At 46.7% G+C, this 27,775-nt stretch overlaps 3 protein-coding genes and 1 non-coding gene across 10 annotated transcripts in view; 1 reads left to right on the top strand and 3 right to left on the bottom strand.

Annotated features, from left to right (window-relative positions):
• Positions 1 to 460: 460 nt before the first annotated feature.
• LOC140915876 (heme-binding protein 2-like) lies at positions 461 to 15,634 on the bottom strand. 3 transcript variants are annotated; one of them, XM_073356412.1, is made up of 6 exons: positions 15,389 to 15,634; positions 12,371 to 12,523; positions 7,294 to 7,378; positions 6,605 to 6,740; positions 5,748 to 5,907; positions 461 to 5,080 (listed from the first exon to the last, which is right to left on the bottom strand). In XM_073356412.1, coding segments are annotated over exons 1-6 (711 nt in total). In that variant the 5' UTR covers positions 15,391 to 15,634; the 3' UTR covers positions 461 to 4,905. The 3 variants fall into 3 exon arrangements, with proteins under 3 accessions (XP_073212513.1, XP_073212514.1, XP_073212515.1); XM_073356413.1 differs by lacking the exon at positions 12,371 to 12,523 and having other exon boundaries at positions 15,389 to 15,625; XM_073356414.1 differs by lacking the exons at positions 12,371 to 12,523; positions 15,389 to 15,634 and adding an exon at positions 13,306 to 15,361.
• LOC140916684 (small nucleolar RNA SNORD79) lies at positions 847 to 926 on the top strand. Its single transcript, XR_012160598.1, has one exon. It is a non-coding gene; the product is annotated as a small nucleolar RNA SNORD79 (small nucleolar RNA).
• A 2,837-nt stretch (positions 15,635 to 18,471) lies between the features above and the next one.
• LOC140915875 (uncharacterized) lies at positions 18,472 to 22,671 on the bottom strand. Its single transcript, XM_073356411.1, has 2 exons — positions 19,727 to 22,671; positions 18,472 to 19,075 (listed from the first exon to the last, which is right to left on the bottom strand). Exons 1-2 carry the CDS (start codon positions 19,917 to 19,919, stop codon positions 18,522 to 18,524), a joined length of 747 nt encoding a protein of 248 aa, XP_073212512.1. The 5' UTR covers positions 19,920 to 22,671; the 3' UTR covers positions 18,472 to 18,521.
• A 2,986-nt stretch (positions 22,672 to 25,657) lies between these two features.
• DARS2 (aspartyl-tRNA synthetase 2, mitochondrial) overlaps positions 25,658 to 27,775 on the bottom strand; it is a 33,441-nt gene continuing 31,323 nt past the window's right edge. For all 5 annotated transcript variants that reach the window (XM_073356403.1, XM_073356400.1, XM_073356402.1 and 2 more), the window contains one exon: positions 25,658 to 27,098. In XM_073356403.1, coding sequence (XP_073212504.1) covers positions 26,911 to 27,098 — 188 coding nt within the window. In that variant the 3' untranslated portion in view covers positions 25,658 to 26,910. The remainder of the gene's footprint in view (positions 27,099 to 27,775) is intronic.

Here is a 27,775-nt window from a genome sequence, read left to right as displayed (position 1 = left end):
CACTGTCAGAAAACCAGATATTGGGCTAGATCAGTGGTTCTCTAACTTTTGAATTGGTGACCCCTTTCACACACAGCCTCTGAGTGCGATCCCCCCTTACAAGTTGAAAACACATGTTAAAATATTTAACATGATTATAAAAGCTGGAGGCAAAGCAGGGTTTGGGGGTGGAGGCTGACAGCTCACAACCTCTCATGTAATAACCTCATGATCCCACCCTATTTGAAAACCCTGAGGTTAGATGGACCTTTAGTCTGACCTAGTATGGCTGTTATGTAAATGCTAAAGCCACGCAGCTCTCTGCACAGACCCAAAGCCATAGTGGACTGTAGATGTTTCTGAGAATGTAGGGCTGAGGCTTTGCTGCTTATGGACGTCTGTAATGTAAAAGTATAAAGAGGTGAAACTTCCTTCTAGTCTCATGACTAAAAATGACCACACAAGAATTACCAGACATGACTTGATATGGTAAGTTGGCTGTTGCATTTATCTGACATGTCAATTATGAAAATGATATTCTAAGACTCCTCTTCCACTTCAGTTTTATGAAACCTCCACTCTTACAATTGACCAACCTCACTGCTAGTTCATCACCAATTGTAAAAAGCAGAGACATCCCTGAATAAGTCACACCCAACCCAACATCATTTCTCCATCTCTGCTATATGGTTTGACCTAAAATTTGTTTTTATATGCTAGCTGTCTCAGTGGCAGGTTGGTGCTGCAGTGTGACTTTCAGCCCTCTGTACTGAGGGTGAGAGTGTATTGTTTAGCTCCAGCAGCATTGAAGAAAACTGTTCCTCTGCTGACTATAAAGTATATTGGTGAAATGCTGACGTGTGTGTGTACTGTTAATGATGATTTTGTTGTAAACAATGGGAATCTCTCTGAAAGAGAATGAGGAGGAGTCTTATGCTGAAACAGTACAGAACTTCAAGCTGTCTCTACTAAAAATCAGATTCTACCAACCAGAACCTGTTGGTAAAAACTGAATTATTATGTTACAGAGTAAAGCTGGTCAAACATTTTATGAAGCAATCGGCCCACTGCCTGCCTGAGAGGTAAGGATAAAGCAGAGTACTGGGAGCTTATTTTAAAGATCAAGGTGACTCAGGCTTAGATTTTTGGAATCTCTTCTTGAGGGTCCATTGGACTGTCTGACTCCAATGCAGTTTAGTGAGGAGTTACTGAAACCTAGTGCTGAGACAGATCTGCTTGGCATATATTTGACCATATCTGCCAGCTCCCATGACACTCTTCCTTGTGTTAATCCTGCAGTTCCTGTTCACCAGTGGGGATGTCAGGAGAATTCTGACTCTCACACCAGCAGAAATGGTCAATTAGTTCTTTATGCAGAATCATTATTAGAAAACAGCTCGACTTCCATGGCTGACCTTAGAAGGACAGTATCTGTCTTGCTTCCATTAAAGCTAATGGGAGCAGGATTGGGCCTCTTCTGCTGGTGACAGTAATGCAGTCTGGTCACTGCAGTCAGACAAAGCTTAGAAGCCCATTTTAGTCACATTCTACCTTGGAGTAACTCTGAATCAAAGCACTGCTTTAAAGCAAGCACATCTTAGTCTGTCACTAACTTCATGCTCCCACTTTTTGGGAGATGTAACAGTAGAGGGATAACAGCCTGAAACTAAACACCCCAGTGAATGAAAGTGCTATTAAGCTGATACAATGATAACATAGTTCAGCAGAATACACAGTGATTAAACACAGCTTTGTCTCTATCTGATGTATCTGGCTACACCTGAATCCTGACATTAAAGGGCTCTTGTGGTCTTCAGTGGCTACATGAAAACAGCACTTCTTGTTCCATGTTACCTGCTCCTCGGGGGCAATTAGTATGTCCACCTGAAGCATAACTTGCCCATGGGTTGAAGGCAGAATTCTATAATCAGGGGCAATGGCTTGGCCTGCAGAACCTCTGTGGGGTGAACCTTTTATAAAGGACCTATCCTGGTGTTGAGCCTTGTAGGTCCAGTCAAATGCTGTGAAATGATATAAAAATACATCTGGCTTTGCTCAGGAAGGTTCCTTTGCAAAACTAAGATCCAGTTGTCTGCTAGCAGTTAAGGTCTGTTGCACTTGCATTTTTACAGTGCAGGTTCTAAAATGCAGATGGGAAAGGGCACTTGTAACCACTGATTAAATTTGATTCTGCCAAATGAGTTCCAGTGGTGTAAACTATTTCTATTCCACTCTTGCTGAGGTGGTGCTACTGATGGGAGAATTTTTAATTAATGTCCATTTTCCTTCCCTCTCTTTAGGGAGCAAGATTGATTTGAATGGACAGTTGAGGAACCAGAAAGGTGGGTATCACTTTACTTGCATTGCTTCAACACTTAACAGTGAAATGCTGCTTTGATCCCTTTGCTGGAATGGAGAGATGATGATTACAGCCTTAGCTTGAACTCTCTCTCTGATGAGTGATGGAAAATCTAAGGTCTGATCTGTTCCTGTCAATAAATCTCTTGTGCTTTAGAGTTCGGTGCTTCACCCTATAACAGTTTTTTGTCTCTCCTTGCAGCATAAGGAGTCTCTGGATACACATTCTGATGTCTTAAGTTTTGCCCCCAGAAGATAGTGCCCTTGCTTCTGAGGTGCTTGGGCATAGCCATGGAGGGGCCGGAGTCAATCCTGCAGCAGTGGGTGTGTCAAGCTGAAGGGAAGCAGTCTCTCTGCCACCCCATTTAGACTAAAAGTTTGGCCTGGAGACCTTGTGCCACAGTCCTGCCTGCACTCGGAGCCTACCAGGACCATTTAAGGGGCTTGCAAGCATGTTGAAAGGGTGGATGCAGCAGTGCCAGGATCCTTGCTGTGTTCTACCCTTGCCACAATAGGTGACATCTTCTGGATGAAGAGTCCTCTACAAATTTGTGCAGAAAAGATTTAAGTTCAGAATGTCTCGCAGAAGGATGTTACAAGTAGGGCAACATTGACACACACACTTGAGTCTCTTCTTAAATATCCAATTAAGAAACTAGACCTGCTCTGAACCTGAACTTTTTTGCCATATGTGGTTTTTAACCAGCACTAAGTAGACTTTAGCAGTAAAATAACAGCTGTCTAAAAAATGTGCTAAAATAAACTCATCAGAAATGACTAGTCTGGAGTAGTTCAGTGTATTATGTATGAGTTCAAAGCCTCAATGCAGGTTTTCTTTAAAATAGAATGCACCCTGAACTTAAAACTGTTTTAGGTCTAACCCTGTAGACTCCCTGCTATCAGTCTGGAACTGATGTGAATGTAAACAACCTATACCAGTTAGTACAGCACTTTCAGTACAGAAGGAGGAAAAAATCTGAAAAGGAAATGAGCTTAAAAATAAGATGGGCTTGACTCACTTCAGTAGTATGTGCTATTTGGGTAACTTGAGTTACATTCCACATCCAGCTGCTTCCACCTCTTTGCTGCAATTGGCAAATGTGCGTGCTGCTAGTGTCCTCTCACTAGCGCTGCTACTACAGGGAGGGGGATAGCCATGAACAAGAGGTGATTTGTTCACAGCCCTCCCTTAGTGATAGCCTGATTTGGATCTACTGCTTAAGAGTGCCTGTGGCCTAAAACAAAACTTGAACTGATTATACTTAGTGTGAACAAACTGACTGGGTTGATGCACTCCTTGGCACAGACCTGTGTACAGTATCTAGCACCATAGAGCCCTGTTCTAGGAACTCTAGCTGCTACTATAATATTGATCCGGTCTCTAGCCAAGGCCCCTGGCTGCTGCAAATTGACAGGCCAGGGTGAAGCTCTACAAGCAGCTCCGAAAGAGATGCAGCAGATCTTCAACAGAGCTTTGTGAGGCATAGGTGCTGCCACAGCTCCCGACTTGAAGTCGTTTCCATCACATAGGGTTTACTATTTGGTTCAATGTGTCTCGCCACCCCCACTATAAAAATTGTTCCAGTGGTTTGACACCATGTGTCAAACCACATATAAAACAGCACAGGAGCAGAAGACATTTATTTTTTGCTCCTAAATATCATTGCACAGGATAAGTCACTCTACAAAAGCCATTCTCCCTGTTAAAGTACAGCAGTTAACAACAGAGGTACACATAGTATTTTATAAAGAGAAAAGGTCATTAGGAGACTAGGGTGTAAATGAAAGATTTGGCACTTGCAAATCTCAGTAGTTCCTCATCTAGAGTGATTAATACCATACTCAGTGTAAATGAAAAACACCTGTTGTGCAAATGGTTAATATCTTCCACCTGAAGACAAACAGGTGGCACAAACTGGTATATTTAATGCTAGCACCAGTAGCTTCCTCCAGTGTGTATCCACCTGCCTGGGTCATTGCTCTGAAAATAGCAATTGTTAAACCCTGTTATCAGACAGTTCCAAAAACGGGTGTCCCACTGCTGAGGACAGGATAAAACAAGCATCCACAACAGTGACTACACTTGGACACAAGTGTCATGAAACCTAATTGACAAGGCAGTAGCCTTTGTCCTCCACCATAGCATCACCTTCAGACACAGTAGCAGTTGGAGCAGCAGCAGTCATCTTTAGGGGATTTTTCTACCTTTTTGTTTTGGGTACAATTTTTCAGAAGCTCCTAAATCACTGTCACAAATTGTACACTTCACATCACAGCTATTCCCTATGTTCAATGGATTTGGGGAGACACCTGCTACCTCTGAGAGAGCAGCAGGTCTGAACAGACTAACATTTCAAAACAAAAGCAGCCTTCTGCATAAGGAGCACACAAATTTGAGGTTTTTGAAGCCAGTGTCTGGTCTATAGTCCTAGGTAAAATGGAATGGGGAGGTCTCTTTACAGTGGTTAGCACATACACAAATCTATGACTAAAGAGTCTCTTCAGTACATACAAAATCATGGAAGCAAAAGGCACAAGTAAGGTCTGGCTTCATCCAATACTCCAGTATTACTTCTTGAAATACCACACTTCATTGTGCCTATTGAAGAGCTTGAAGGGACTGTCATAGCCAGCAGTGTAATAGAAGTCTTCATGGAATGGCTGACCTGCATTCTTTAGGATTCTTGCCAGTGCCTGGGCTTCCTCAGCATATTTCTCTGGAGAGGCAAACCCACCAAAGGACCTGGGGGAGGACAGTGGAGAGAGGGGCTCTGGTTTGTAACACTGTGTTGGAGTTTTAACAATGCAAACCTTGTAGTTAGAGATGAGCCCAAACCAAACCCCCCAATCCAAATACTCCAAGCTTTAGCAGGGGAGGATCCGAATTCTGAAATGTTCAGCTGGCTCCTAGTAGCTCAAACCAGAACTCCAGAGCCACAGCAAGGGCAGATCCAAAACCAGACCTGGAGCTGAATTTCATGGAGGGGCTTCATCTTTAAAATAAGCTGAATCAGCAGCCTGAATCCAGACACTCCCAAACCGTGAGGTGTTTGAGATCTGGCTTCATGTGCTGTAGCTAAGGGTCATGTGTAACTACGGTCAGGGGGATTCATCCAGCGTGTGATGGTGTGACCAGGCACATCTATGTGTATATATAACGGCCCCAGCTGGCATGTTGCAGAGAGTTGCCTGGACATACAGTGCTAGCTGTTTATTTTCACCACTTCTGTTGGTGAAAGAGACAGCTTTTGAGCTTCACAAATGAAGGGAGTGAGGAACGGGGTGCTCTCTGGAGGGTTTCTCTTTCCCAGACATGGTATTGAACAGCAAAGGGTGAAACTGCAGGCACCAGCGCCCTGTTTATGCTTTAATCAGTCTCCTCTCCCAAAGAAGAGACAGGAGAATGCTACCTGACAAAGATGGCCTCTCCCTTCCGCTCCTCAATGAAGACGTCTGGGGCTGTGGGGGGGGACTCTTGGTGCTCGAATGGCACAAAGAATGAGACCTTGAAGTCTGTGCAACCAGATTTCACCAGGCACGTCACCGGCACAGTCATCTCAATCTTCATCTCTGGAAGAATGAGGATAAGAAAGGTCCTGTCTTGCACCAGCCGCAAGCAGAGGCAGAGGGTGAATGCTACCTTGGGACCTGCAGCCACTGGGGACAATGTCAAAGAGGGGCTTCAATACTCGGGGCAGAGGCAGCAGTGTTCCTGCAGCACCATCTCCCCAGTGCAGCAGGGACTACTCCTGCCACAAGCCCTTTCACCAGGTTTGGCTCAGGGATTCATACTGCTGCCCATTCCCATGGTATGCAAGTACCCATCATGATGCTCTCAGCCATCAATGCTTCTCCCTATTGCCTGTGAATACTTCCCTAGTAAGCATCTCCATTTCCTCCACGCAGCCCCTGATCTTCCCCACCTCCCATCCCACACACCCCTGGAGGAACAGAGACACTCTGTCTCTTCCATCTCTTCTCCCCCATTCTGAGGTTCCCCTTCCTCCCCCACCAGGCATAGGGCAGCTCACCCTGGATGAGGGGAAACAGCCCCAAAGGACACCCCTTTGCAGGCAAGAAAAATACGGATGCATTAACTCACCCACACCAAGAAAGCATCGCTGACATTTCTAGTGTACTTCCTATCCCCCAAAGCTACCCGAACCTTTGCTGTTCCCAGCTCAGTCTCCTTTGTGCCCTGCCCACAATTAGACAGCTGGGTCCAGGGGTTTCCCAATGACTGTTCCAAATCTGGGTGACTTCATACCTTTCTCATTCTTCCCCTGAATGTAGTAGAAGAGTTTCCAGAAGCCCTGGCACAATGCCTCCTTCTGCATCTTTCCTTTAATTACTGTGCTAGCCCATTTGGCCGTCTCATAGTGACGCAGCTCGTAATCTTGCACCTGAGACAGAATAAGGTTACAAGGCTTAGTGAAGGTGTGGCTTTTATTTCCAGGTCAGTGAAATGTCCCAATCAGCCCCCATCTTCCTGCAAAATCACCTCCCTGGGAGTGTGCCCCTCGCAGGCCCATCTCAGCAGCCACACACTCCCACACCCTTTCCCCCAACAAGTCACATGCCCCTAACAAGGCACCCCCCAGTTGCCAAACCATCACAGCGCTCCCCCCCCCACCCCCCGGCATTGGCTTCAGCCCAATCCCCCCCTCCTCACCCAGTTACAGGAACAAAAGCTGCACTGGCAAAAGCACTCTCTTGTCTATGTGAGCTGCGTTTACACTGGAGGATTTGCAAGGACAGCTGCACCCATGAACCTTTTCTAGTGTAGGTCGAAGATATATGGCTACTGTCCTATAGCTCCAGATGTTCATTGCAGTTTCCTTCTTGCATGGCTTCTTCGCTGACAGCACTAATTAGTTTATTTCTGCAAGATCTACCCATCAAAAACAATACCCCTCAGCTTCTGATATAGAGATCTCCCCAGCAACTAGCATTTACCGTGATCTCTGCTGAGCTCCACCTGGGTGACTGCAGCTCCAGCGACAAAAATCTCTGTTTGAAGGACTTGATCATCTCTCCTGAGCTGAAAGAAAACAGTTAATTGGCACTGAGTAACCCCCAGTGCAAGGGATCAAGATTTCTTGCCTAATCTCAGGCTTCTAGAGTTAGTTTTCTCAGGCCTGCACAAAATCTCTAGCCTTTTAGCACTGCCACTAGAGTGAGCACTTCCACCAAGAGTGGAGGAGGAACAGAGAGATCATAGAAGATTAGAGTTGGAAGAGACCTCAGGAGGTCATCTAGTCCAATCCCCTGCTCAAAGCAGGACCAACCCCAATTAAATTATCCCAGTCAGGGTTTTGCCAAGCCAGGCCTTAAAAACCTCTAAGGATGGAGATTCCACCACCTCCTTAGGTAACCCATTCCAGTGCTTCAGCACCCTCCTGGTTAAGTATTTTTTCCTAATATCCAGTCTAGACCTCCCCCACTGCAACTTGAGACCATTGCTTCTTCTTCTGTCATCTGCCACCACTGAGCTCCATCCTAGCTCCATCCTCTTTGGAACTCCCCTTTAAGTAGTTGAAGGCTGCTATCAAATCCCCCCTCACTCTTCTCTTCTGCAGACTAAATAAGCCCAGTTCCCGCAGCCTGTCTTCGTAAGTTATGTGCCCCAGTCCCCTAATCATTTTTGTTGTCCTCCGCTGGACTCTCTCCAATTTGTCCACATCCTTTCTGTGTGGGGGTGGGGAGTGGGGGGAGAACTGGATGCAATACTCCAGATGTGGCCTCACAAGTGCAGAATGAGTGGAATAATCACTCCCCTCAATCTGCTGGCAATGCTCCTACTAATGAAGCCCAATATATTGTTAGCCTTCTTGGCAACAAGGACACACTGTTGACTCATATCCAGCTTCTCGTCCACTGTAATCCCCAAGTCCTTTTCTGCAGAACTGCCGCTTACCCAGTCAGTTCCCAGCCTGTAGCGGTGCATAGGATTCTTCCATCCTGAGTGCAGGACTCTGCACTTGTTCTTGTTGAACCTCATCAGATTTCTTTTGGCCCAATCCTCCAATTTGTCTGGGTCAATCTGGACCCTATCCCTACCCTCCAGTGTATCTACCTCTCCCCCAGCTTAGTGTCATCCATGAACTTGCTGAGGGTGAAATCCATCCCATCATCCAGATCATTAATGAAGATGTTGAACAAAACCAGCCCCAGGACCGACCCTTGGGGCACTCCACTTGATATCGGCTGCCAACTAGACACTGAGCCCTTGATCACTACCTGTTGAGCCCGACTATCTAGCCCGCTTTCTATCCACCTTACAGTCCATTCATCCAATCCATACTTCTTTAACTTGCTGGCAAGAATATTGTGGGAGACCGTATCAAAAGCTTTGCTAAAGTCGAAGTATATCACCATCCACCGCTTTCCCCATATCCACAGAGCCAGTTATCTCATCATAGAAAGCAATCAGGTTGATCAGGCATTACTTGCCCTTGGTGAATCCATGTTGACTGTTCCTGATCACCTCCAGGTGCTTCAAAATGGATTCCTTGAGGACCTGCTCCATGATTTTTCCAGGGACTGAGGTGAGGCTGACCCGGTCTGTAGTTCCCTGGATTCTCCTTCTTCCCTTTTTTAAAGATGGGTACTACATTAGCCTTTTTCCAGTTATCCAGGACCTCCCCTGACCGCCTTGAGTATTCAGAGATAATGGCCAATGGCTTTGCAATCACATCAGCCAACTCCCTCAGAACCCTCAGACGCATGGAATCTGGCCCCATGGACTTGTGCATGTCCAGCTTTTCTAAATAGTCCTTAACCTGTTCTTTCACCACTGAGGGCTGCTCATCTCCTCCCCATACTGAGCTGCCCAGTGCAGCAGTCTGGGAGCTGACCTTGTCTGTGAAGACCAAGGCAAAAAAAACCAACAACGAGTACTTCAGCTTTTTCCACATCATTCAGTGAGGCTCCCACACTTTCCCTGACCACCTTCTTGCTGCTAACATACCAGTAGAAACCCTTCTTGTTACCCTTCACATCCCTTGCTAGCTGCAACTCCAATTGTGCTTTGGCCTTCCTGATTACAGCCCGGCATGCCTGAGCAATATTTTTAACTGCTCCCTAGTCATCTGTCCATGTTTCCACTACTTGTAAGCTTCTTGTGTTTAAGCTCACCGAAGATTTCTGTTAAGCCAAGCTGGTCGCCTGCCATATTTGCTATTCTTTCTACACATCAGGATGGTTTGTTCCTGCGTCCTCAATAAGGCTTCTTTAAAATACAGCCAGCTCTCCTGGACTCCTTTCCCTCTCATATTAGCCTCCTAGGGGATTCTGCCCATCAGTTTCCTGAGGGAGTCAAAGTCTGCTTTTCTGAAGTCCAGCATCCGTATTCTACTAATCTCCTTTCTTCCTTCTGTCAGGATCCTGAACTTGACCATCTCATGATCACTGCTGCCCAAGTTGCTACCCACTTCTACTTCCCCTACCAATTCTTTCCTGTTTGTGAGCAGCAGGTCAAGAGGAGCACGGCCCCTAGTTAGTTCCTCCAGCACTTGCACCAGGAAGTTGTCCCCAACACTCTCCAAAAACTTTCTGGATTGTCTGTGCACTGCTGTATTGCTCTCCCAGATGACATCAGGATGATTGACATCCCCCATGAAAACCAAGGCCTGTGATCTGGAAACTTCTGTTAGTTGTCTGAAAAAGCCTCGTCTACCTCATCCTCCTGGTCTGGTGGTCTATAGCAGATGACATCATGACATCATCCTTGTTGCTCTCACCTCTAAACTTAACCCAAAGACTCTCAACAGGCTTTTCTCCAGTTTTGTACTGGAGCTCTGAGCAATCATACTGCTCTCTTACATACATTGAAACTCCTCCACCTTTTCTCCCTCGCCTGATGGGTGCTGTCCATTTAGGCCACAAAATAGGATGACTTTCCCTGAAATCTGGGAGTGTCCCTGTTTTTTACAGCTAGCCGGTTGGGTTACCCCACTGTGTTTTGTCCATGTCTTTGAAATCCTCTCAGCCCAGAAGGAACTATTGGGCAGATGAACCTGCGACTCTGACACCAGGCTGGGTAGCTGCACTGGTGCCTCAGGGATTACCCCATGCTCATCGCTTTCCCCATCGGTGAAACTAAGGTGGCTGCCTACTGGAAAGCCACATATTGAAGGAGATCCACGTGGAGCCAGAAATTCTGGCACGAGGCAAATCTCCAAGCAACTCAGGTACTCATCATCATGATGGCAAATCCCTCAGGGACATGGCCCCCTTGCAAACTGAGCACCACCCAAATTGATCTCTGGCAAGGTGTTTAAGGTGGTCTAGCTGTATATTTAGTGTCTATGAATCACTGGCAATCTTATTGTGCCACCAAAGATTTGGCTCCCATGTGATTACCTGCTGTGTCGCATCGTTCCTCAGTAAACATGCTTTAGAATGAATTGATTTACCATTCTAATAATACCTCTGTACCAAGAAATATCCCAAACCAAACTCATGCTGGTGGAGGCAGTGGCTGCATTCAGCTTAGAATATCCTCATTTCTGATCTTGTCCTGCTACTTGATACGAAGCAGTTGATGGAACCGTCAAGAATGAAAATCATCATTCTGGAGTTCTTCAGCCTTCCTCAGTGCCCACGTTTCTCTTCCGTACAGCAGAGTTGGCATAAGCGTGGTTCTATAGAATGGCAGCTGCATAGCAAGTGTGACATCAAGACATCCCCAGGGAGGCTGCTGAAGAGTGTGAAACATGGCATTTCAAGCATTCCCAACACTGTTGATAATGTTACCCAAATATTTGACAATCGCCACCTGCTTGATGTCTGGTCCGGATAGGTTAATGGTTGTACTCTGGAGCTGGAGGCTGCTCGATGGTAATGGCCAGGGATTTAGTTTTATCTGGATTAATAACCACACCAATGCACACTGCCTCTGGCCTGACCAGATCGACCATCAGTTGCCATGACTCATCGAACTTAGCCAGCAAGACAAGGTCAACGGTGTACTACATCAGTTCAGCTACTGCATGCTGGCGAATGCTGACTCGGCTTGGGAAATATAAGGAAGGAATGTGCAGCCTTCTTGACCTCTCTCCACATTGCTGCCAGCTATCAAAACCTGCCCATGTATGATCCACACCCATTGAGGAGTGGGGTGCTACACAGGAATACCTCCATGACACGCCACCCCCCCAAATTCTCTTTTCCTATTCGACCCACCCAAACCAGCCCTTCTTTGGGCACGTGTTCCAGATGTCCATTCACTGTGAAAGCCCAAAGGGGAGAGCTCCCACGTTCCATCATCATACTGGTTCATTAAAAGTAAGGTATTTTCCTCCCAGCTGATTTGTAATATTAAAAAGATGATGTCTGTCAAGAGGAAACCTCTGCCTTTTCAACCTCTCATTGAAGATGAGGTCTGGAGACAAAACATTAGACCTCCACCTGGGAGTGAGGTTTATGTTCTAGATCACAAGAAATCAAGAGGAGTAAAGTCCACACGATAGTGTTGCGAACTCTTGTGTTTTTCTTAAAGCTCCGGCTCCTGGAGTCATGTGAGAATCTCAACAATATTTTAACGGGAGTTTCTAGCCCTAGGCAGAGAAAATCTTGAAAACATGAACTCTGGAAGTCTCAAAAAACAGAAAAAGTCAGAGTTGAAGGCTAGAAGGGACCATCAGATCATGTAGTCTGACCTCTTGTTTATCACAGGCCACCATCACCACTCAGCACCCACACACCAAACCCAACAACTGGAATGAGACCGAAGTATTACAGCCCACAGGAGACTAGAATGATATGTGCCACAGGTGGAGAACAGGAGGGACCGAGATGCACCAGTACCCATGGCAGAGAAATGATTAACTGAGCTACACCCAGATAATCCTGGCAAGTGACCCACACCCACACACTGCAGTGTAAGGCAAAACTCTCCACCCTCCCTGACCAGATCACTGCCAATTTGACCTGAGGGAAAATTTCTTCCCCACTCCACATATGCCTAGACCCTGAGCATGTGAGCAAGAAGTAGCCAGTCAAGCACCGGAGAGAGAATGCTCAGTGCTACCTCAGAGCCCTGGCCTCCCCATCCAGTGTCCCATTTCCAGTCAGGGCAGTCTCTGATGCTTCAGAAGAAGGAGACCAAAACAAAAACCTAGAATGCTTTGGGGTGGAGGTAGTGGAATCCCATCCTGACCCCTGCTGGTGGCCATCTGAAGCCCTGAAACATGAACAAAGAACAAAGAAAAACAATGCTTTTTAAAAAAAGATCTCATGATTTTTAAGGGGCTTGCTCATAATTTGAATGCTTAGCATTGGCAATACCACACGACACCATATTCTACAGAGCTCTGCCCTCTGATAGAGTAAATTCCCCAAAAAGGAACACATTGGTGGAGACTAAGACAAATAATGTGCCAATTAGGCAATCATCTTGATTCTCAGAGGCTCAAACCAATACAGTAGAACCTCAGAGTCACGAACACCAGAGTTACGAACTGACTGGTCAACCATACAACTCATTTGGAAGCAGAAGTATTCAATCAGGTAGCAGCACAGACCAAAAAAAAAAAAAAGATAAATATGGTAAATTACTATGTTAAACATAAGCTACTAAACAAAATAAAGGGAAAGTTTAAAAAAGGAAGATTTTACAAAGTAAGGAAATTTTCTGTGCTTGTTTCATTAAGATGGTTAAAAGCAGCATTTTTTTTCTGCATAGTAAAGTTTCAAAGTCAATGTTCAGCTGTTCTTTCAAAAATTTACAGCCATAATGCTTTATTCAGAGTTACGAACAACCTCCATTCCCAAGGTGTTCGTAACTCTGAGGTTCGACTGTATATTGTGCTGCTGACTGACAGTCGTATATTTCAGATGAGACAAAGTACTGCGGACCTGGATCATTCGTAGTCAGTAAAGAACCCATAAGTAGTTATTTATTAGAAATCTTTTGTATCATGCCTTATAGCAGGGTAAGCAACCTATGGCACAGGCGGCACTCACACTGCCCGGGTCCTGGCCACCGTTCCTGGGGGCTCCGCTGCTGGCCTGGGGTTCTGTCTGCCAGCCCCGCTCAGCCTGCTGCCAGCCCTGGGTCCTGGCCGGTCTGGGGTCTCTGCTGCTGGCCTGGGCGACTGGCCGCTGGCCCCCTGCCATCTGGGGTTCCGGCCGCTGGCCCTGCTCAGCCCACTGCTGGCTCCGGGTCCCCGCCAACCGTGCGGAGGGCTCTGCTGCCAACCTGGGGTCCTGGCCGCTGGCCCAGGGCTCTGTAGCCACTCCCAGCTGTAGCCCTCTGGCCCTAGCCTGGGGCACTGAGGGGTGCAGACGGCCAAGGTGGGGGCAGCTCAGCATGGATCACATGGATTATTATTACTGGCACATGAAACCTTAAATTAGAGTGAATAAATGAAGACTCGACACACCACTTCTGAAAGGTTGCTGACCCCTGCCTTATAGTATTTTACGTAGTATATTATACTCGTTTACATGGCACTTTGCAAATATAAATAAGATCAGTTTATTGTCTCAAAGATCATGGGCACTTTTGCAAGAATTGGAACTCTAACCCCTTTGACCTAGTCAATTTCTCTCTTGATTAATTTTCCATCCCTAAATTTCCCCTCTAGCTTTAAACAGAGATGGCATTTATTTATACTTCCTGTCCTAAATTGTTCTGTAGCATTGCTGTGTGCTGATAATCAGCTGCTATGTTCCACCTCAGAGGTGGCTGCACTGAGCCCACATAATTTGTATATTAGTTTGTAAAGCCCTCTGGGAGCCTTCAGGGTGAAAGATGCTGTAGAAAAGGAAATTATTCATATTGATTTCACATATTACCCTTCAAATAAGCAGTATACAGAGCACTCAAACATTTAAAAGCTTCTACTAAATTAAGAGCAGCTGCTTTAAGCAGTCACAACAGAGGAGGGAACTAGCATGCAAGCATCAGAGAGCCACACCGCAAGACACTGATGCCCGTAAACCTCAAGATGCATCTGTAAACTCCTGTGACTTAGCTGCAGGGAATGCCAGGCACGATATCTACGCCCTGCCCGTAAACAGATGCAGTGGGATCATCTCAGTTCTGCAGGCAGGCTGCTTATCAAAGGGGCCATTCAAGAAGATCCAACTGTAATACACACACACTTCTATAGCACAATAAATGATACAGGTTACCAAGGCATAAGAAAAGAGTGACAGACTCCAAAGATGTGTCAGAAGCAGATACAATCAGCCCAGGGTCAGACCTGACAGTGTATTTGGGGGTTTAACCCCTGTCTATTCCTGATTCAGTGGCAGTGACGCTGTATCTCTGCCATCTCTCCCAGGTTTCAGCACTGCTTTTCTCACTGCTCTTTGATGAAAAGCACTTAGTCATTTCTGATTATTTAAGGAATTCTCTCTCATGCTCCCACTTCTCTTGGACACTGGAGTAGAAAGCGTCTCTCCCCCTAGCACTGACTTCACCATCCCTCCTGCCCCCAAAACTCATCACATGGTCTAACATTCTGGCCAATGCTGTTAATTCCTGAATATAAGTGGAACCTTTGTGTACTACTTACAGCAAACATTGCTTATGAAATGCAAAGAACAGAGCATGACTAAGCATAATGAGACAGTGGACCACAGGACAAAAGAGTATGTTCCAACATGCAATAGTCCTGGCATTTACAGACAGTTCTCCAAATGGGAACAATAGCACCAGCATTTATAGTTAGTTGCAGCTCTACAGTTAGATCTACAGTAAACTTTAGCTGGGTTTCCCTCTGTTATTGATTTATATGACTTTCCCTTTGCCCATTAGATTGGAGATTAGGAACTTTTTTCTTCCCCTGAGGATTCCACTTCTTCTCCAGCTTTAAGGCACGTCTGCCCCATCTACATACGCCATCCCGCTGCTGCTATCTCACATGGGCTGGCTGTTCTCTCACAGCACTCACTATGGGGTCAGGGAGAGAAGAAAAACACTGGGGACTGTCACAGAGGGTTTCCTATAGCAACAGTGGGGAGGGAGAGCAGCCTGGCCATGCCATTCAATGGGCACCTGCTGTTAGAAAGTGGATGCAAAACTGGACAAGACACTTACATTTTGAAGTCTACGCCCTATTGTCCTTCTTCCCCTCCAGCTGTTATGTTCCTGTTCCTTTCTCCAAGCTGTGTACACTCTCCCAGTGCTGTGTTTCAGCGTTTATTTCTGTGCTTTATCAGCAAACTCCACCTCACTCCTATTGGGGGGAACTACTGTTATGAAAAACATAACAATTCTAGTCATGCTCTCCCCTACTGCTCTCATTGGTTGTCTCCAACACCCACCCCAAAATAACCCCACCTCTTGCTCACATGTTGCATGGGACCTGGCTCATTAGTTTCAAGGTCGTAGGTCAAATCCAATCCTTGTGTAACTTCCATTGACTTGGCTGTGCCCACTGATGTGAATTTGGCTCTAAGTTCTCCTGACAAAGACAGAATTATATACAAATAACTCCCCCCGTAACGGATTTGACTAAAGGAGGTTGGTGCTAGAGTGCGATAGTAAGATAGATAGACTCTAGCTGTGTATACTGCAGTGCATTTTGAAACACTTCCTGTCCATCTTTCATGGATGTGTCAGCTGAATTTAGAGACACAAAGTGGGAGAAGTAGGATCTTTTATTGGATCAACTTCTGCTGGTGAGAGAGACAAGCTTTTGATCTTACACAGGGCATGGCTACACTTGCAGATGTAGACGGCTGGAAGTTAAACCTGCCTTCGGAGAACGCAGTAGGGAAAGTGCTGCAGTGTGTCCACGCTGACAGGAACAAGCGCACTGGCTTGACCACATTTGCAGCACTTGCAGCGGTGTTGGGAGTGGTGCATTATGGGCAGCTATCCCACAGAGCACCTCTTCCCATTCTGGCACTGTGGCTTGTGGAAACGGGGCAGGGGGGGCAGGGCATTCTGGGTCCTGTCCCAATGCCCCATGATGCATCGCTTCACATCCCAGCAATCCCTGTGCTTCCGACCACATTTGGCGCCATCTTTCAACATTTTTTGTACTGCACACTCTGTCTTCCCTTTCGGTCTGCGGGAATGGAGCCCGAACTGCTGAGGAGTATGCTGATGAGTCTCACCAACACGTCACGTTTGGCAGTTGAGTTACTCCTTAAGCTACAAACTGACAGTGAGGAGTCCAACGATGATGTTGACTCGCGTAACGCATATGACATGAGATTGCTTGTGGCATTCACGGACATGCTCACCACCGTGGAACGCCGCTTTTGGGCTTGGGAAACAAGCACTGAGTGGTGGGTTCACATTGTCATGCAAGTCTGGGATGACGAGCAGTGGCTGTAGAACTTTCAGATGAGGATAAGCCACTTCCATGGGACTGTGTGCTGAGCTCACCCCCAACCTGTGGCGCAAGGACATGAGATTGAGAGCTGCCCTGCTGGTGGAGAAGCACCTATTGCAATCTGGAAGCTGGCAACTCCAGACAGCTACCGATCAGTCGCTAACGAGTTTGGAGTGGGAAAGTCGACCGTTGGAATCGTGTTGATGCAAGTTTGCAGGGCCATTAATCACATACTGCTCAGAAGAACCGTGACTCTGGGTAACGTGCATGACATTGTGGCTGGCTTTGCACAATGGGTTTCCCTAACTGTGGAGGGGCGATAGATGGGATGCATATTCCAATTATGGCACCACCCCATCTAGCCTCTGAGTACGTTAATCGGAAGGGGTATTTCTCCATGGTTCTCCAGACGCTTGTGGATCACCGTGGGCGCTTCATTGACATTAGCGCAGGCTGGCCTGGAAAGGTGCATGATGCACGCATCTTTTGGAACACTGGCCTGTTCAGGAAACTGCAAGCCGGGACTTTTTTCCCAGACCAGAAGATCACCGTAGGGGAACTCAAAATGCCCATTGTGATCGTTGGAGACCCCGCTTACCCTTTAATGCTGTGTCTCATGAAACCCTACACAGCAAGGAGCAGTTCAACAACAGGCTGAGTCAGTGCAGAATAACTAGGGTGGAGTGTGCTTTTGGCTGTTTAAAGGGCCACTGGCGCTGTCTGTATGGGAAGCTGGACCTGACCGATGACAACATCCCCACAGTTATATCCGCATGCTGTACCCCCCATAACATTTGTGAAGGGAACAGTGAAAGATTCATTCAGGCATGGAACTTGGAGGTTCAAAAGAACCTAGGGGTGACAGTGGACGAGAAGCTGGATATGAGTCATCAGTGTGCCCTTGTTGCCAAGAAGGCCAATGGCATTTTGGGATGTATAAGTAGGGGCATAGCGAGCAGATCGAGGGACGTGATCGTTCCCCTCTATTCGACATTGGTGAGGCCTCATCTGGAGTACTGTGTCCAGTTTTGGGCCCCACACTACAAGAAGGATGTGGATAAATTGGAGAGAGTCCAGCGAAGGGCAACAAAAATTATTAGGGGTCTAGAACACATGACTTATGAGGAGAGGCTGAGGGAGCTGGGATTGTTTAGCCTGCAGAACTGAAGAATGAGGGGGGATTTGATAGCTGCTTTCAACTACCTGAAAGGGGGTTCCAAAGAGGATGGCTCTAGACTGTTCTCAATGGTAGCAGATGACAGAACGAGAAGTAATGGTCTCAAGTTGCAGTGGGGGAGGTTTAGATTGGATATTAGGAAAAACTTTTTCAGTAAGAGGGTGGTGAAACACTGGAATGCGTTACCTAGGGAGGTGGTAGAATCTCCTTCCTTAGAGGTTTTTAAAGTCAGGCTTGACAAAGCCCTGGCTGGGATGATTTAACTGGGAATTGGTCCTGCTTCGAGCAGGGGGTTGGACTAGATGACCTTCTGGGGTCCCTTCCAACCCTGATATTCTATGATTCTATGAACACCTGGAGGCTGAATTTGAATAGCAAGAGAGAGGGCTATTAGAGGGGCCCAGTGTGGGGCTGCAAGGATTAGGGATGTCTTAAGGGAGCAATCTGAGGCTGAAAGCCAACAGTAATGTTTGGTGCCCTGCACAGGAGTGAAGAGCGGTGGTTCCAATGTTAGTAGGAATCTGTGTTTGCTACACTGACTTGCAGTGCCTGTTGCTTTCCTGGGCTAAGATATCTTTTACTTAATGCAATAATAAAGAATGTTTTCAAAGCCAAAAAATCCATTTATTTAAAAGAAAATTAATTTATTGAAAGAAACACAACTGCTTGGGAACAGAAAGGGCAAGGGGGTGGTGTGGTGAATGGCTCAATCACAGATTTGCATATGTCCTGTTATCATACTCAGCCTTCCTGTCTGGAGTGCTGTACAATGAGTGCTGCACTTCAGGCTGGCTAAAATGCATGGTGATTGGAGTTGAGCGCAGTGGGTAAAGGTCATAGTTTGCAGGGCTGGGTGGTGAAGCTACAGGTGTTGGAGGCAGCTGGTGGTGATAAGAACCCGGATGTGGGGGAAAGTGGGTTGGAGGTGACATGGTGGCACAAGGGAAAGAGTTTTGGGACAAGGGCTGCAGGGAGAGGTGGGCGCGGTAGTGCTCCACCTGCATGGCTATAAGCGCATGCATCAAGTCCGCTTGGCGCTCCATAATGCTTAGCAGCCGCTCCATGCTTTGGTGCCGGTGATCCGCATTCTGCTGGCGGACCCTCCTTTCACTCTCCCGCCACTCTTGCGCTTTTTGATTTTCATTAAGGGACTGCTGCATTACTTCATGCAGCATGTCCTCTTTGCTTCTACGGGGCCTCTTCCTAATTCTTTGGAGTCTTTTGGCCGGTGATAACACAGACGGCTGAGATCTCAAGGTTGCATCTGTAAAGGCAAAATGCAACACTTAACAGAGAAAGCATTCTTCACACCAGACAGAGCAATGATTCGCCCGTACTTAAAGACGAGCACAGTCTACACAATAGCAGAATTTTCCCATCCCAAAGTGAGCACACACAACCCACAGGAGCCCCAAAATGGTGAGTAAGCACAGGGGCAAGGGGGACTGATTGTTTCACGGATGTACTGTCCTCTGGGATTCTGTGCCTTGGGGAGAACTAATAGCTGCAGGGGGCCCCTATACTGAACACTGTCCCCACATTTTCAAAAGGAGTTTGTCCTGGAAGATATCTCGCTGCTGAGGGTGACCTGGGATGCAAGGGAGGGTCTTCTACTGCAATGTGGCTTCCGCAGCTTGCCTGTGTGCAGCAATGGTCCCCCCGCCCCTCATGGCACAGTGGTGCGGATATGTTAGCCTGACTGGGACAAGGAACACAGTAGCTCTCCCAAGGAACCTGTGCAAGCGCATTGCCCAGCTTCTGCATGAGACCTTTGAAGAGACCACTGAGGCCGATTACCGTGATGTGAGAGCACATCAATGCCCTATTCTGCATCTAGGCATGCATGCAGCCCTAACCCTTCTCGCCCCAAGAGCCCGCACTGAACAACTTCCTTCCCAAAATAAAAGCCACTTACCAGGCACCTCCTCTGGTGTTTGTCCTTTCCCAAGCACCAGCTGCTGTGACTGGCTACCTTCCTCCTGGCTTGAGAACAGCTCCTGGCTGCATGCATCTAGGGATGCCGTGGTGTCTCCCTCCTCCTCAGCACCGTTGCTGATGCTTTCCTCCTCCTCCCCCTGCCTTGTTGAACTGGGCTGTGAAGTATCCATGGTGATCCTCGGAGTGGAGGTGGGGTCACCCCCAAATACTGCATCCAGCTCTTTGTAGAAATGGCAGGTTGCACCGGAGAGGCTGTTTGCCTCGCGGGCTTTACGGTAGGCATTTTGCAGCTCCTTCACTTTAACCCTGCACTGCTGTGCATTCTGGTCATAGCCCTTTCCATCATGTCCCTTGATATCTACCCGAAGGTATCGTAATTTCTACAGCTGGAGCGCAGGTGGGACCGGACAGCTTCCTCCCACCAAACACTGATGAGGTCCAGAACCTAGCCATTGCTCCATACTGGGGATTGTCTGGCACGTGGAGGCATGGTGACCTGAAAATATTCACTGAGCACTCCACGCCTTGCTGAGCAAACAGGAAGGGGATTTTCAAAATTCCCACAGAATTTAAAAGGGGGGTCTGATGGTTGGTCACCTGAGGGTAGGGTAGTAGAATTCAAAGTGATGACCAGAATGGCGAGAATAGGTACTGTGGGACACTTCTGGAGGCCGATCAGAGTGCATTAACAGTCCAGGGCATCCACACTGGTGCCAGGGCGCAGCAAGCGTTATGTCTCTCGTCAAGGTGAATTTTGCAAAGAACTCCTATCTTTGTAGTGATCTAAACAAAACCCCTAGAGCCTGAACATGCCTGAGTTTTGTGGTGTTGAAATCCAAACCCGGATCTGATTTTTACAGCTCTACTGTTTTCCAGCCACCTTTGGAAGCTCTGGCAAAAGCGTCTGTTGCCTGCTGAGAATTCTGTGAAATTCAGGGACAAACTCCCACATTGGAAGGAGTGGGACATCAGATTGAGATGGCACATTTCTCCCTACTATGACAATCCTGGGGCAGGGTTTCTTTTTATAAACTCCTGATTATGGAGGTTTATTAATAAGCCTATTAAAACGTGCTAAGGACTGAAATTTGGGGCCAAGTTTCTCTCTAGGTATAATGCCATTATTTCAATTACATCAGCAGAGAATTTGGACCTTGGTGTGTGATGCGGATAGGAACTGAGGTGGAGAGCAGGAAAAGGAAAAATAATTAGAGATAAATGTGGCTTTGAGAAAAAAATAAATAAATAAAAAGGTGATGGCCAACAGCCAGGTTCCTAAAGGGCAAGCATTTGGAGCCTAAACTCCCACCCAACCACACATTCCTCATCACAAGTGTTCTCTCTGGCTGGCAGCTTCAGTAGAAAAAACTAATGACTGACTGGGCCTGGAGAATGAACTCCCTTCTCAGCTTTAGGACCGTCCTCCAGATCAAGTCTGAAGCACATCCGCAGGGCATTTGGGGAAGCTGCTCGAGCTGCTGCACACACTTTGCCTGTTCTGTTAAATAGAGCACTTGGAAATAGAAAACAGAGGGCTGTCGGCCTTTCGAGGGGGTAAAAGCAGCATCAAGTACTGAAAAGCATCAAAAGTACTGAAAGCTGTTCCACAAATAATACTAAGTCCTTGTAACTAGCTTCTGGGTTGCGTAAGGATGGTGGAGGCAGGTGCATCATGCAATCTGCACCGCTTGCCTCAGTGCCTCTCTCTCCAGAGTTACTACTGCGACATCCTCCACTGAAGCCAGCTTGCTGCTGCTTCACCAATGCTGGATCAGGGGCCTCTCTTTGCTGAACCAGGAGCCAGAGCAGAGCATTCACTCTGGCCCCATGTTGAGAGGACTAGGAAACGGTGCTAGCACCCTTAGATTTATGGAACTCTTCCCCAGGGAATTATGGGAGTTTGAAAGTAACCAGATTATCAAAGTTTGGGGGTGGGGTGGAGGGAAGAGAAGAGCCCATATGTCACACCTACTCCCTGGGGAACCTGTTCCCTGCATTCACCCCATCTCACCCCTGGGCCCCATGCTCACTGGAAGTGTTGTTGCCCTCAGGGACCGTGGAGAATGGTTTCCCAGAGCACTCCCTCTAGGGAGGAGGAGCCGCCGAGCATACAGTATGGGCCAGTTTTAAGGCTCCAAATTTGCAAGACAGCTGAAAAACAAGATTAGCTGCAAAAAGAATAGGACATCTGGTCACTTCACCCCTCTCCCACAATTCCAGTGGGCTCCCTGAAGGCCAGTCTGAATTCCTCCACAAGCCACTGCCAAGAACTGTGGGACAGTTAGCCAGAGGGCAGTGCACCTGTCATGATGATACAATGTTAGTATGGATGTGGGGCAAAGCTACAAGCAACCTTCACTGAAACTGGCATGGCTAATACATGCCCACAGTACTTACACCACTGCTATTCCACTAGATTGGCTACTGTTCTATTCTACAGCGGTTCTTAGATCACTTTATCACTGCAGTTTCTGTATGCAGTATGTACCAGGGTTCAATTCTCTAGTGCAAATAAAACCCATGAAAGAATTAAAGCAACCTTCCACTGGTCAGCCTCAATAGTGGCCAGTGGTAGTAGTTGGTATAAATCTAGTGTCACAACTAGCACAGACAGGCGTTGCCTTTAAAAGGGAGTGGGAAATTCTAGGAGAAATGCAAACCAGTCGTGAATTCCCATCCTGTCTAAAGCAAAGAAACACAAAACAAATCCCCACCCATGACATGCTCAGCTGGTATTTCTATTCCCAACAAAGAGCAACTGTGCTTAACGTAGGGGCCATGGCATGGACAACCACCACTGTTCTCCAGAGACGTTGTTTTCTCATCGTTTTGTTTTTCACATGCATGGAAAGGACATGGCAGCAGCTGGGTGGAAGTGAGAAGGGGTGTAGCAAGTGTCTGTAAAATCTTTAAAAACAACAAGGAGTCTGGTGGCACCTTAAAGACTAACAGATTTATTTGAGCATAAACTTTCGAATGCATCTGAAGAAGTGGGTTTTTTTTACCCACGAAAGCTTATGCTCAAATAAATCTGTTAGTCTTTAAGGTGCCACCGGACTCCTTGTTGTTTTTGTGGATACAGACTAACACAGCTACCTCTCTGATACTTTGTGAAATCTTTAGACACTCAGATTATTGTCTTATAAATCTATTTGATAATATATAAATTATATACACATACACAGAACACCTTTTGGTTTCCAGTTTAAATTGTCATGTGCAGACTAAGTGGTATTTTCAAAAAGCAAGAGATGCTGACCAAAAAATGGTTATTAACCTTCCATAACTGTTGTTCTTTGAGATGTGTTGCTCACGTCCATTCCAATGTAGGTTTGTGTGCTTGCCCCGAGCACCACCGCCAGAAAGTTTTCACTAGGTGGTATCCATCTGGTTGGCTCTGGTGCCCTCTGGAGTCACACCCTCATAGAGTTGGTATAATGGTATAAAGGGCCCTGCCGACTTCTCAGTTCCTTCTTGCTGACTGACTCCGACAGAGAGGCAGGCAGGGTGGGTTTTGGAATGCACATGAGCAACACATCTCAAAGAACAACAGTTATGGAAGGTTAGTAATCGCTTTTAATTCTTCGAGTGCTTGCTCATGTCCATTCCAATGTAGGTGACTCCCAAGCAGTTCCGCAGGTGGAGGGTTCGGAGTTCATTGGCATGCTGACTGTAACATTGTTTGGCTGAAACCCACATAGTCCCTAGCTTGCTGGGTGATGGCGGTTGGACACAAAAGTGTGGACTGATGACCACGCTGCCCCTCTACAAATGTCCTGAATCAGAACTTGAACCAGGGCTGCTGCCGCTGATGCTTGAGCCCTTGTAGAATGGGCTGTCAGTGGAGGAGCCGGGACCTTCACTAGGTCACAGCATGTGTGGATACAGGAAGTGATCCATGATAAAATTCTCTGGGTTGAGACAGGAAGGCCTTTAATTCTGTCTACAATGGCTACAAAAAGCTGAGTGCATTTCTGAAAGGGTTTAGTCCTTTCTATGTAAAAGGCTAGTGCACGCCTAAAATCCAGCCAGTGAAGTGTCTGGTTCCTCACTGTTAGCATGTGGTTTTTGGATAGAAGACTGGTAGGGAGACTGTCATAAATGTAAAGGGAAGGGTAAACCCCTTTAAAATCCCCCGTTAGATTATGATTTCTTTAAATGGCTGAGAAAAGAATTGTGCTGAATAGAATGACTATTTCTGTCTGTGTGTCTTTTTTGTAACTTAAGGTTTTGCCTAGAGGGATTCTCTATGTTTTGAATCTAATTACCCTGTAAGGTACCTACCATCCTGATTTTACAGGGGTGATTCCTTTACTCCTATTTACTTATATTTCTATTAAAAGTCTTCTTGTAAGAAAACTGAATGCTTTTTCATTGTTCTCAGATCCAAGGGTTTGGGTCTGTGGTCACCTATGCAAATTGGTGAGGATTTTTACCAAACCTTTCCCAGGAAGTGAGGTGCAAGGGTTGGGAGGATTTTGGGGGGAAAGACGTGTCCAAACTACGTTTCCCAGTAAACCCAGTTAGAGTTTGGTGGTGGCAGTGGTTATTCCAAGGACAAAGGATAAAATTAATTTGTACCTTGGGGAAGTTTTAACCTAAGCTGGTAAAGGTAAGCTTAGGAGGTTTTCATGTAGGTCCCCACATCTGTACCCTAGAGTTCAGAGTGGGGGAGGAACCTTGACAGAGACATACTGGTTACTATGGAACTGCGAAACCACCTTTGGTAGGAAGGTCGGGTGCAGTTGTACCTGAAACCTTCCAGTATAGATGACTTGTGCCTCCCCATACTAGGAGGGGCACAATCTAAAGGGGAGGACATGATCACCCCACATCTCCTCTGCCCACTGACCACCCCCTGCCTTGTGGCCAGCCTGGAGCCACCGCGCTCTCTCCACCCCACGTTACCTGCGTGGGGGGGGGGGGGGGGAGGCTCTGTCCTCCTCTCCCTATGCCTCCCCCCACAGCATGTTTGGCTGCTCTCCCTGGCAGCTGGGTGGAGAGCAGGACAGAGCTGCTTCTGCCTGAGAGACCCTGGTCAGAAGAGCTATGTGTAAGCTCAAAAACTTGTCTTGCTCTCCAACAGAAGTTGGTCCAATAAAAGATATTACCTCACCCACATTGTCTCTCTAATATCCTGGGACCAACACGGCTACAGTAACACTGCCTAAAACAAAGGAAGATATCTTGCTGACATGGCAATATAGCAACTGCCAATCAGCAAGCTGATTTCGCTAAAAGGGCACACATGCACTCAAGCAAATTAGGAGAAAGACAGCTAGGAATGATTGCAGCTGGTCAGGATCTCAGCTACATCTCAACTGAAAGAAGGTATCTCCAACCTCAAGGCATTGGTTCAGATGGAAGAACACTACTCACTGAATCTCCAGTTTAGCTTGGAAATTCCCAGCTTCCTTCTGGACTCAGACTTTAAGGCCAGAAGGGACTATCATGATTTTCTAGTCTGACCTCCTGCTCATCGCAGGCTACAGAACTTCACCTACCTACTCCTTTAATAGACCCATAAGCTCTGGCTGAGTTACTGAAGTCCTCAAACCATGATTTAAAGACTTCAAATGACAGAGAATCCACCATTTACTCTAGTTCAAACTAGCAAGTGACCCGTGCCCCACACTGCAGAGGGAGGCAAAACACCTTCAAGGTCTCTGCCAAATCTGAGCTGGGGGAAAATTCCTTACTGACCCCATATATGGTGATTAGTTAGACCCTGAGCACATCAGGGAGACCTGTCCGTCACACATCTGGGAAAGTCTCCCTCCACTCGCATGGAAGTTCCCACCTGCCATGTCCTGCTACACCAAATCATGGCACAGTTGCTCCGTTCTCTCTTGTTGGTCCACTTTTCTAGCTTTTTCAGCCATTCTTCTCCTTATCTTTTTGCTGTCCCTTTTCCATTCACTTGAGCCTACATGCTCCACAGAGAGCGGATGTCTACTGGAGGTTCCTTTGGCAGGGCCTGCTGCGCTCTTACAGCTGAGAAGTGTGGAAGCAGAGCAGAGAGGTTTGGGTGGGCAGGCTGCCGTCTGAGTTTGCACTCCTGTATGATAATCACAGGAACTTCTCCTGTGATTGGCTGCATTAGTGGCAGTGGGAGCCACAATGCATGTCTGACAGCTTTCAAGGAGCCACATGCAGCTTTATCACAACTAGAGCAGAATCTTTGTAGAGGGAGGTGGTATGAATCTGGAGCTGTCAAACTTTCTCGATGATCAGAGCTTTTCTTTCCTGGCCCCCTAGTACTCTGGACTCATCTGTAAGTAAATTCCACTGTAAGTGTTCCTTTTGATCAGTTTCTTGACGTTAAAGAGAAAAGCACTTTAAAGCAATGTTTAAAGCAATGTTCCGTTAAAGACTATTCTTGTTTCCTGGACTGAACTTTATTTACAAACATAAAAGTTTAGAAAGATAAATATAAAAGCACCAGGACCACAGGCCCCAACACAGATCTACTTTCCATTTGGGGTTATTACAAGGACAACCAAAACTGCAAGCCCCAAGAGCGTTTGTAACTTGCCAAGTTCCCAAGGGTTGCAGATACTCACAGGCATACATGATTTTTAAAAAGATAAATGTACAATCTTATGTGCTTCTCAATAAGTGAGCAGATACTGGTCATTGTTGAGTTCACCAGCAGTAAGCTGTAGTTGATCTGTTTTATCCTCATCCTGCAGATACATGTTTAGGGCTCTCCATAGGCTATATGTGGCTCTCAGCCCAGGGCAGCTCTGTTCTAACAGGAAAGTCTAGTCCTCAGCTAACCATGATTTCATGATTCTCATGATACAGGTAATCTGAAAAAGAAGCTAACATGTGATCTTTTCCAGGTGATCTTTCCCATTCTCCATTAGGTACATTTCAAAATAAAAAGAAATGCCAAACCCGCCACCACACCCCATGCCAGTGGTCCCAACCTTCCCCTCTGTACTACATTAGAGAGAGAGAAAAGCAACCTGTTTTTTTTCCTTTGCTCTTCAATTCATCCTTCCCTCCCTCCCAAAGGGAAGTAGTCACTATTATCTTCTGGAAGTTCAGTGGTATGACCCATAGTATACGCCCTACATCAGCTGATGTTTTCTGCCCTTGGAAAGCAGAGTGGGAACAATGCTGACAGTAGGATCAGGTACAATCACTTGCTTTGAGTCAGTTCTTGTTTGCCTCTGCTTCTGCCGCAGGCCATGCAACCTGGATGTGGTATGGCTCTAGCTCCTCAGTGGTGATGTAATCTGGAGCATTGCTCATAAGGTCATGTCCCTTGAAGGATTTGGGGAATGCAATGACATCTCGAATACTTGGAGCTCCAGCCACGAGACAGATCAGTCTGTCAAGTCCTAGAAGCAGACACCAAATTAGTTAAAATACTTGTGTTACAGCCCCACATTACTTCCCTCTGAATCTATAAAACTTTATGCAAGGCAGGAAACAACATTACTGGAAACCAGGAGAAGGTAGCACATCTGGGGAAAAATAATCAGAAACTGGGACTGAATGGACAGGAGAACATGATAAGCTGGCCTAGGGCTGACAGTGAATAGCAAATTAAATAAGAGTGTGCAGTGTAGTGTTGCTAAGAAAAGCCCTATGCAATTGTGCTGAAAAGGCAAAGACATCACACCACAGACCAGGAAGGTGGCAGTCGCTCACTAGGGCTTGGCTGAGACTACACCTAGAACAAGGGGTCAGGTCTCAGCACCTTAACAGATGTAGATAAACAAGGGTGGAGGTGTCAGGGAAGAACAAGGGCAAGCAGATAATTGGAGGGGATTGAGCTATACGGGAAGACTAAAGGTGAAAGCAAATCTTAGTTTAAAAGCTATAGCCCAAACCCGCAAAATTCTAAGAGGAAAACACTACATGGCCATTGCTGTAAAGCTGTGTAAATAGCACTGGAGACTGACCACTTCTGAGATGGATTACCACATCCTTAAGGCCATGAGCAATCTCAGATGCAGGCATCCTGGTTTTTCTGCCAGAATGAGTGATATCACAAGCACCCCCGAGAGAGCAG

This window comes from Lepidochelys kempii, chromosome 8 (assembly GCF_965140265.1).
Source record: "Lepidochelys kempii isolate rLepKem1 chromosome 8, rLepKem1.hap2, whole genome shotgun sequence".
Lineage (NCBI taxonomy): Eukaryota > Metazoa > Chordata > Testudines > Cheloniidae > Lepidochelys > Lepidochelys kempii.
The sequence above is the reverse complement of the archived record's forward strand: the minus strand, read 5'-3'. Positions and strand labels throughout refer to the sequence as shown.